The 11252-nt window shown below is 43.2% G+C and overlaps 1 protein-coding gene and 1 pseudogene across 1 annotated transcript; both read left to right on the forward strand.

Annotated features, from left to right (window-relative positions):
* Positions 1–7947: 7947 nt before the first annotated feature.
* LOC127122376 (pentatricopeptide repeat-containing protein At2g46050, mitochondrial-like) lies at positions 7948–9719 on the forward strand (annotated as a pseudogene).
* LOC127118625 (DEAD-box ATP-dependent RNA helicase 15) lies at positions 9705–10773 on the forward strand. The gene has a single exon (XM_051048852.1). It carries the CDS (start codon positions 9775–9777, stop codon positions 10735–10737), a length of 963 nt encoding a protein of 320 aa, XP_050904809.1. The 5' UTR covers positions 9705–9774; the 3' UTR covers positions 10738–10773.
* Positions 10774–11252: the final 479 nt, after the last annotated feature.

An 11252-nucleotide genomic window follows, 5' to 3' on the forward strand; every position in this document is an offset into this window, starting at 1 on the left:
CAGACGCCGTCTAAGATATCCATTCTCTCACTCCTATTGTGTTCCGAGGCACACAGGGAGGCACTTCTGAAGGTCCTTAATGCTGCATATGTGCCTCAGGAGATCTCAGTAAACCAGCTAGAAGGGATCATTGCAAATGTTCATGCAAGCAACGGGTTGGGCTTTACTGATTCTGACTTGACACCAGCTGGACGCAATCATAACAAGGCTTTGTATATCTCAATGGAATGCAAAGACACCGTGTTATCTCACGTTCTGGTGGATACAGGTTCCTCTCTCAATGTGCTACCCAAGAGAGCCCTGTCAAGGTTAGAAGTAGAAGGTTTGATTTTGAAACCTTTCGATCTCATGGTGAGAGCCTTCGATGGTTCTAAGAGGTCGGTGTTTGGAGAGGTAGAATTGCCAATTCAGATTGGATCACAAACCTTCAACACCGTATTCTATGTGATGGATATCAGTCCCTCGTACAGTTGCCTTCTGGGTCGACCTTGGATCCACAATGTTGGGGCAGTCTCTTCAACTCTGCATCAGAAGATCAAGTTCCCAGTCAATGGAAGAATTGTCACCGTCTGTGGTGAGGAGGACATACTGGTAAGTAACCTGTCTACCTTCAAGTACGTAGAGGTAGAAGGTGAAATTCATGAGACTCTCTGTCAGGCCTTTGAGTCAGTTCAGATCAAGGATGCAGCTCCGGTGGAAGGGGTTAAAGCAGGAGCCCCTATCTCATCTTTCAAGCAGGCGCAAGCCTTGGTGGATTTAGGTATTGCTCCTGGTTGGGGACGTCTGGTGGAGTTACGAATGAAAGACGACAAGTTCGGGATTGGGTATCAACTAGCGCTGACTTCTACAACTTCAGCACTTCAGACTCGTCAGGGGCCGATTACTTTCTCCAGTGCTGGCGTCATCTAATATGGCCAGATCTCGGCGATCAACGATGAAGATGGGGATAGTGATTGCGACATCGACAACTGGGTGCGTCCGAGGATCCCTGGCGAAGTCATCAACAATTGGTCTTCCAAGGAAATTGTCCAAGTCACTCTTCTAGAGGAATAATTTTTCTTTGTTTTATTCATGCATGTCCAAGTCTTACGTTCCGCCCAGGGCGTAATGACTCATTGTAGGGCTCATCAATGTGAATACCTGCATTGTTTATCATAAATGAAGGACGTCTTTTCCATTCAAATATTTTGTTCATTGTCTTTCTATTTTTACAGTTTTCAAAATTTCAAAAGAATAAAAATATTTGGCAATGTTTTTTTTAGTTTTCACTCACTGTTCACACTCATAAGCACATACCATCACTCATGCAGATGCACATCACCGGATCCTATTGATAACGATTCTGCTATGGCTCGCTTCGACTTCGAAAACCCAATCTTCCAAGCTGAAGAAGAGGGTGATGAAGACTGTGAACTCCCTGAAGAACTTGCCAGACTGTTAAAGCAAGAGGAAAGGGTCATTCAACCGCATCAAGAGTCTACTGAAGTGATTAATCTTGGCACCGAGGACGTCAAGAAAGAAATCAAGATAGGGGCTGCTTTGGGAGATGATGTGAAGAAGGGGTTGATTGAACTGTTGCAAGAGTATGTTGACGTCTTCGCTTGGTCTTATCAGGATATGCCAGGGCTTGACACAGACATTGTGGTACACCGTTTACCTCTCAAAGAGGGTTGTCCTCCGGTCAAGCAGAAGCTCAGAAGAACAAGACCAGAGATGGCTGTCAAGATAAAAGAAGAAGTGCAAAAACAGTTGGATGCAGGGTTCCTAGCGGTTACCAATTATCCGCCATGGGTCGCAAACATCGTTCCAGTACCTAAGAAAGATGGAAAGGTACGGATGTGTGTCGACTACCGGGATCTGAACAGAGCTAGTCCTAAAGATGATTTCCCATTACCTCACATTGACGTTTTGGTGGATAATACAGCTCAGTTCTCGGTATTCTCCTTCATGGATGGCTTTTCTGGCTATAACCAAATCAAGATGGCACCAGAAGACATGGAGAAGACAACTTTCATAACCCCATGGGGCACCTTCTGCTATAAGGTGATGCCGTTTGGTCTGAAAAACGCTGGGGCAACATATCAACGAGCTATGGTGACTCTATTCCATGATATGATTCATCATGAAATTGAAGTTTATGTGGACGATATGATTGCCAAATCTCAGACAGAAGACGAACATTTGGTGAATCTGCAGAAACTGTTCGAACGGTTAAGGAAATTCAAGTTGAGGCTTAATCCGAACAAGTGCACTTTTGGGGTGAGGTCTGGAAAATTGCTAGGTTTTATTGTTAGCGGAAAAGGGATTAAGGTGGATCCTGACAAAGTGAAGGCGATACAAGAAATGCCTGAGCCAAGAACAGAGAAATAAGTTCGTGGTTTCTTAGGGAGGTTGAACTACATTGCAAGGTTCATCTCTCACCTGACAGCCACGTGTGAGCCAATTTTCAAATTGTTGAGGAAAGATCAGGCTATCAGGTGGAACGATGATTGTCAAAGGGCTTTCGAGAAAATAAAAGAGTATTTGCAGAGTCCTCCTATCCTCATGCCTCCAGTCCCAGGGAGACCGCTGATTATGTACTTGACAGTACTCGACAATTCCATGGGTTGTGTTCTCGGTCAACACGACGAGACAGGTAGAAAAGAGCATGCCATCTACTACCTGAGTAAAAAATTCACAGACTGCGAGTCGAGATACTCAATGCTTGAAAAGACATGTTGTGCACTTGCATGGGCTGCTAAGCGATTGAGACAATATATGATGACTCACACAACCTTACTGATCTCCAAGATGGATCCAGTCAAGTACATATTTGAGAAGCCAGCTCTCACCGGAAGGGTTGCTCGTTGGCAAATGGTACAGACAGAGTACGGCATCCAGTATACATCCCAAAAAGCCATCAAGGGGAGTATTCTGTCAGACTATCTTGCTCAACAACCGATTGAAGACTATGAGCCGATGAAGTTTGATTTTCCAGATGAAGACATCATGTTCCTCAAGATGAAAGACTGTGAAGAGCCAGTTGTTGGGGAGGGACCTGATCCAGATGAAAAGTGGATTTTAACGTTTGATGGGGCCGTCAACGCCAAAGGAAGTGGAATTGGCGCTGTCATTACTACTCCGAAAGGTGCCCACATGCCTTTCACCGCTCGTCTGACTTTCGAGTGCACTAATAATGAAGCTGAGTACGTGGCCTGTATCTTGGGTATTGAGCAAGCCATTGATTTGAGAATCAAGACTCTGGACATCTTCGGAGATTCAGCTCTAGTGATCAATCAAGTAAATGGTGATTGGAATACTCTCCAGCCCACTCTGGTCCCCTACAGAGATTACACGAGAAGACTGTTGACTTTCTTCACAACAGTAAAGCTGTATCATATACCTCGTGATGAGAACCAAATGGCAGATGCTCTTGCTACTCTATCCTCCATGATCAAGGTGGTTCGGTGGAATCATGCTCCTAGGATCGATGTTATGCGCCTTGATAGGGCCGCGTATGTGTTTGCTACTGAACTGGTAGTGGATGACAAGCCCTGGTATCACGACATCAAGTGCTTTCTGAAGAATCAAGAGTACCCTGCAGGGGCATCCAACAATGACAGAAAGACCTTGAGAAGATTGGCAGGCAGTTTCTTCTTAAACAAAGATGATGTGCTGTATAAGAGGAACTTCGACATGGTTTTGCTCAGATGCGTGGACAAACACGAGGCGGACATGTTAATGCAGGAAGTTCATGAAGGCTCTTTCGGTACTCATGCCGGCGGACATGCAATGGCTAAGAAATTGTTGAGGGCGGGTTATTATTGGATGACCATGGAATCAGATTGTTTCAAGTATGCTCGGAAGTGCCATAAATGCCAGATTTATGCTGATAAGGTGCATGTACCGCCGAATCCTCTGAATGTGATGTCTTTGCCGTGGCCGTTTGCGATGTGGGGCATCGACATGATTGGAAAGATTGAGCCGACTGCTTCCAATGGGCATCGCTTCATCCTTGTTGCCATCGACTATTTCACCAAGTGGGTCGAAGCAGCGTCGTTCGCGAATGTCACCAGACATGTGGTTGCCCGTTTCATTAAGAAAGAAATCATTTGTCACTATGGGATTCCCGAAAGAATCATTACTGATAATGGTTCTAATCTCAACAACAAAATGATGAAGGAGTTGTGCCAGAACTTCAACATTCAGCATCACAATTCTTCCCCCTATCGTCCTAAGATGAACGGTGCTGTTGAGGCAGCAAATAAGAACATAAAGAAGATTGTGCAGAAGTTGGTCGTTACATACAGGGATTGGCATGAGATGTTACCCTTCGCCTTGCATGGGTACCGCACTTCAGTACGTACGTCGACCGGGGAAACCCCTTACTCCCTGGTGTATGGTATGGAAGCAGTCCTACCTGTTGAAGTGGAGATTCTTCTCTAAGAGTCCTGTTGGATGTCAAGCTAGATGAAGCTGAATGGATTCGAACAAGGTTCAATGAGTTGAGTCTTATCGAAGAGAAGAGAATGGCAGCCATTTGTCATGGGCAGTTGTATCAGAGTCGGATGAAGAGAGCCTTTGATCAGAAAGTGCGTCCTCGTTGTTTCCAAGTTGGAGATTTAGTGTTGAAAAGGATCCTTCCTCCTCAAACGGATCACAGGGGCAAGTGGACTCCTAACTATGAGGGACCTTATATTGTCACCAAAAGTTTTTGATGGTGGGGCCCTAATGCTTGCAACTATGGATGGTGAAGACTTCACTTCCCCGGTAAACTCAGACGCAGTTAAAAAATACTTCGCATAAAATAGACCCGCTAGACGGTAAAAAGAACAGTCCAGGCAAAAATGGGCATCCCGACGAACCAAGAAAATGGAAAGGTTCGGGCAAAAGTTAGGGATTTAAAAATGAAAAGATAGTACACCCGGTAAGTTGAAAACCTGAAAAGGCAACTTAGGCAAAAATGGGTATCCCGGTGGATTGAAAACCCGAAAAGGGCGATCCAGGCAAAAGTTAGGGATTAAGCGAATGACTGCATTCTGAGTTAGTTCTGAATCCCATCTCATGTCAATGACTGGAAATTTTCGAAAGGTAGGAAACAGTCCAATCACCTTTTCAGAAGGCTGATCATCTGGAGGATCTTGAAGACGAGCAAGTCATAGCAGAATTGGAACCCAATAGAAATCCATTGCACATTGCCATTAGATTAATTTCCGTTTTATCTTCTTTGTGATTACCTCTTTCCAGAGATTGCTTCCTGATGTAAATGCCTATTCAGAGGCCATTCAATCAATAAAATCATGTTATTCAGTACATCTCTGTGTTCATTTTCATTTTACTGTTTTGTTTGCAAAAATGACGTCCGAATTTTTGATAAACATTGCATCATGAAACATAAGAGCTTTACAGGTACATGCTCAATGAACATCTAAAATTGCTGTAAATTTTAAGTACTTTGAATCGTCTATTCAGAACAGGTGCACTTGGGGCATTTCCTTAAGATTCCCAGCAGGTTCTCACTACTGTACTCCCCCAAGCGGTTGTTTCAGACTATACACTCCCTAGTAGAGTTAACAGTGCCAGACTGTATATCCCCAGCGGAGTTAACAGTGCCAGACTGTATATCCCCAGCGGAGTCGACAGTACCAAACTGTATCTTCCCAGCAGAAGCAGCTGCTCCTCAGAGTTCGATGCCAGATCGATGATCCCGATCCCAGATCGGTGATCTCTTTCCTGGAAGCATAACCTCGGTACCGTATCGGTGTTTGCTCCCCCTGCTGAGTCACCTCTCGTAGATTATGGTTGCCAGAACCACTATCGCTTTCCCCAACAACAGGTTTTCAGCGCCGTTCTCTCCCCAGTCAGAGTCTCGGTATCTCGTCATTGCCAGAACACCGCGCGGCCGGTCATTTCCCCACATAGTTCATTATGCTGTGCATCTCCAACAGTAGTGCCGGGGTCCAGAAGATTGTGATCATTTCCACAACAGGATTCCTTGCTTCGGCTTGGCATTTTCCCCAGCATTTCGCATCCCTGCATGTAGAATCATATTGCATTGCATTCTCCCAAATCGCGTAGCATTTCCATTTTCATGGAGCATTGCGCCATCACAAAATTCAAACATACGCATGTAAGCATAAAACATTCTCGGTATCCCAAGTGATAAGCCAGAAGTTTGTTTCCAGTGCTCAGACTGAAGGTTGTTCATGACTTATTATCCCCAGCATGGGTCGTCGGCCCACGTGCCGCCTCAATTATTATTGTTCCCTATTTCTGCCGATGCTGACAGGCATGAAGTTTCCGGTATCCAGACAGAAGTGGCATTCAGGCCAATTTTCCGGTATTCAGACCGAAGTGGCATTCAGGCCAATTTTCCGGTATTCAGACTGAAGTGGCATTCAGGCCAATTTTCCGGTATTCAGACCGAAGTGGCATTCAGGCCAATTTTCCGGTATTCAGACCGAAGTGGCATTCAGGCCAATTTTCCGGTATTCAGACCGAAGTGACATTCAGGCCAATTTTCCGGTATTCAGACCGAAGTGACATTCAGGCCAATTTTCCGGTATTCAGACCGAAGTGGCAATCAGGCCAATTTTCCGGTATTCAGACCGAAGTGGCATTCAGGCCAATTTTCCGGTATTCAGACCGAAGTGGCATTCAGGCCAATTTTCCGGTATTCAGACCGAAGTGGCAATCAGGCCAATTTTCCGGTATTCAGACCGAAGTGGCAATCAGGCCAATTTTCCGGTATTCAGACCGAAGTGGCATTCAGGCCAATTTTCCGGTATTCAGACCGAAGTGGCAATCAGGCCAATTTTCCGGTATTCAGACCGAAGTGGCAATCAGCCCAATTTTCCGGTATTCAGACCGAAGTGGCATTCAGGCCAATTTTCCGGTATTCAGACCGAAGTGGCATTCAGGCCAATTTTCCGGTATTCAGACCGAAGTGGCATTCAGGCCAATTTTCCGGTATTCAGACCGAAGTGGCATTCAGGCCAATTTTCCGGTATTCAGACCGAAGTGGCAATCAGGCCAATTTTCCGGCATTCAGACCGAAGTGGCATTCAGGCCAGTTTCCGGTATCCAGATCGAAGTGGCATTCAGGCCAGTTTCCGATTCTCAGATCGAAGTGGTGTTCAGACCAGATTTTTGGTGATCAGACCAACATTGATACTCTCATATTCCGATGCTTAGTGTTCAGACTAATGTGCGGCATTCAGGCCATGGGTATTCCTGTGTTACCATTTATTTTGGTATCCAGGTCAACTTTCTGTTTCGGTACTCAGGCCGATTTTCACCGTACCAGACGGATTTTTGAAAATTGAAAGCACAATAATGTTGCCTCTATGTAGAGGACTTCAGATCACACAATAACAATGAGAAACAAGCACTATACAAGTTGATTCGAAGAAAATAATAGTTGATGTAAACCTCTAATTTGCAGGGCTCTGAGTCACAATTCTTGGATGCTATTGCTTACAGTCCACACTATGGATCAAGGAGAAGAAGGTTTAGGAACTTTAAGATCTGAAAATTGATCAATGAAACCAAAGTTCAGATCTGAAAATTTTGAAGAAAATTGAGCTAGTTCCTTTAGTGATAGCTGAGGTTTCAGTTTAGCAGCAATTGGGGCACCTTAAGGTTGAAGAATTATGAAGCTATGGCATTGTATTTATAGGCAAGGCAATGTTGAATACATGATTTCAAATTTGCATGAATGGAAAGGGCCTCCATGCATGGGCCTGTACAAGCGCATGGAGGGCCCAATTCCAAATGGAATTGAAAGCTTATGCATGATGAAAGCAAAATGGACGTGCATATTGGATGGTAGTAGCTCATGCAATGCAAATTAAGTGATTTTCCAAAATTGTACTATTATGCTCAAGCTTTCGAAAATGCTATGCCAAAAATGGAAACACCACCTTATGATTAATGGTTGGAAAGCTTATTGCATAAGTATCATTTGTTATGTGTCATACCCCGATTTTGGCCCTGAATTTTTTCCCATCAATCGGTCATTTACATTTCCCTTCATTCCCTATCTCATTCTTCACACAATGCTTCTCTTTCTCTTCCTACCAACCTCATCATCCATGTAGCTCCACAAGCAGACTCAGAGCTTCTATGTCAATTCCTGATCAAACTCATTTCGAAGACCATGACACTGTTCGTTTGTTTTGTTCCAACGCCCTCAAAATCTCAGCCAAAAAGGGGTTATCTTCCTGAAGGAAAACAATTACATGCCCATTTAATAAAGTTTGGATTTTGTCATGTTCTTTCCTTGCAAAATCAGATTTTGAGTGTTTACCTTAAATGTAAAGAAACTGAAGATGCAGAGAAGCTGTTTGATGGATTGCCTGTGAGAAATGTTGTGTCGTGGAATATTATGATTCGCGGTATTATTAGATCATGCGATAATGAAAATGAATTGGATCGTAAGCAGCTGTGTTTTTCTTATTTTAAAAGGATGCTGTTGGAAATGGTGGTTCCTGATTATATAACTTTAAATGGTTTGATTTGTTCTTGTGCTCGGTTTTATGATGCTGAGATGGGAATTCAGTTGCACTGTTTTACAGTGAAAGTTGGATTTGATTTGGATTGTTTTGTCGGCTGTGCTCTTGTTGATTTATATGCGAAATGTGGTTTTGTTGAAAATGCTAGGAGGGTGTTTGTGTTGCTCCTTTTAGAGATTTGGTTATGTGGAATGTGATGATTTCTTGCTATACCTTCAATTGTTTACCAGAAGAGGCTTTTAACATGTTCAATTTGATGCGGTTGGATGTTGCGAACGGGGACGAGTTCACTTTTAGTAGCATGTTGAGTGTACTAAGTGATGATGCTTTGGGATATTATGATTTTGGAAAAACAGATTCACGGTCTTGTTCTGAGACAGTCGTTTGACTCAGATGTTTTAGTGGCTAGTGCATTGATCAACATGTATGCCAAAAACAAAATATAATTGATGCACGTAGAGTATTCGACGAGATGTCGATTCGAAATGTTGTGGCATGGAACACCATGGTTGTTGGGTGTGGAAATTATGGTGATGGCAATGAAGTTATGAGGCTTCTCAGAGAGATGCTTCGGGAAGGGTTTCTTCCCGATGAATTGACTATTTCCAGCGTCATTAGTTCATGTGGCTACGCTTCTGCCATTACCGAAACACTTCAAGCACATGCTTTTGCGGTTAAGTTATCGTGTCATGTTTTTTTTTATCTGTTGCCAATTCTTTGATCAGTGCTTATTCCAAATGTGGTAGCATTGCTAGTGCGTTTAAATGCTTTGAATTAACTTCACAGCATGATCTAGTTGCTTGGACTTCATTGATATGTGCATATGCATTCCACGGACTAGCCAAAGAAGCTACAGGTGATGTTTACATGTGGGACGGGAAGAAAGGTAAGGATAAGCCATTTGTTGCGACTCGGATGCCGGGTGTAAAGGAGGCTACTTCAGTTTCAGTTGGTGAAACACATTTATTAATTGTGGCTTCCCTGTATCATCCTATCTACCCTATCAACATGATTGATAATTCTCAGAAGCTCAAGTCGAGTGACATAAATAACATGGAGGAGTTCAACGAAGACATTTTATTTGAGGATACCAATTCCTATAATACAATATATACAGTTCAAAATGATAATCTTAGACAGAGATCTACATCCAGCTTAAAAAGTCTTTGTGAAAAAAGCAGCAGCAGAGTGTCTGCTGGAGCCACGGAATGCCATACAATTGCTTGAGATTGTTGATTCTCTTGGAGCAGATGATTTGAAGAAATATTGCGAGGACATTGTCATGCGCAATCTTGATTATATATTTTCAGTTTCAGCACATGCTGTAGCAAGTGCCTCACTAGATATTTTGGCGAGCCTCGAAGGGTTGTTAGACCAGAGATCATCCGAGGCATGGAGTTACCGTCGACTCCCTACTCCAACTGCTATACTCCCCGTCACCATTGACAGTGAAGAGGAAGATGAAAAAGTTCCTGATTCCGCTGGAGCAAAAGTTAACGGTGAATCCGGAAAGAAGGGCTATGTTGGGATCCACAGTTCAGGATTCAGAGACTTTCTTCTAAAGCCAGAGCTTCTACGGGCTATTGTGGATTCAGGATTTGAGCATCCTTCTGAAGTACAACATGAATGCATACCTCAAGCAATCTGGGGAATGGGTGTTTTATGCCAAGCAAAATCTGGAATGGGAAAAACTGTTGTTTTTGTTTTATCAACTTTGCAGCAGATTGATCCTATTCCAGGCCAAGTTTCTGCTCTTATTCTGTGTCATACAAGGGAATTAGCTTACCAGATATGCCATAAGTCTGAAAGGTTCAGCACCTACTTGACTGATCTCAAGGTTGTTGTCTTCTATGTTGGTGTCAACATTAAAGTTCACAAGGATCTGTTGAAAAATGAATGTCCCCAAATTGTTGTTGGTACACCTGGAAGAATACTAGCATTGTCCAGGGATAAGGACCTTTCTTTGAAGAATGTCAAGCATTTCATTTTAGATGAATGTGATAAGATGCTGGAATCACTTGACATGAGGAAAGACGTGCAAGACATTTTCAAGTTGACTCCCCACGATAAGCAAGTTATGATGTTTTCTGCAACGCTTAGCAAGGAAATCCGCCCGGTCTGCAAAAAATTTATGCAAGATCCCATGGAAATTTATGTTGACGACGAAGCAAAATTGACCCTTCATGGTCTTGTTCAGCACTACATCAAATTGAAGGAGGAGGAGAAAAAACCGGAAGTTGAATGATCTTCTTGATGCACTGGACTTCAATCAAGTTGTGATTTTTGTTAGTCGAGCAGCAGGAGTACAACCAAATTCCTTTACACTGTCTACCATTCTTGGAGCTTGCAATAAAATGAGGTCTGTTGCTCTAACTATGATGCTCCACGGACATATAAGAAAAACAAAAACAGCAAGCGATCAGAGTCACAGTCAAGTGTTGATCCCATTGCGGGTAAGAAGATACCGAAAAGTTTTTGCACAAGGGAAGTTACCTGTTTCCTCTTAAACAACTTCAATAAGACCAGAAATGAAGATTGGTTTCCTTGGTTGTTGTGGAACGAAAGTAGATTCTATTGATCATTACACCACTGAAATTGACAAGCTATCAAAAGAAATAGCTTTAGAGAGAGATAAGGTCACCAACGATCCTAAGACCACCAACTGCTGGCACTAGCTTCTCTCCATCCAACGATAAGATCATTACTGGCGTTGGCCTCATTGTCATGTATCCAATTTGCGGGAACTTAACATCTTTGAAC

This window comes from Lathyrus oleraceus, chromosome 2, assembly GCF_024323335.1.
Source record: "Lathyrus oleraceus cultivar Zhongwan6 chromosome 2, CAAS_Psat_ZW6_1.0, whole genome shotgun sequence".
Lineage (NCBI taxonomy): Eukaryota > Viridiplantae > Streptophyta > Magnoliopsida > Fabales > Fabaceae > Lathyrus > Lathyrus oleraceus.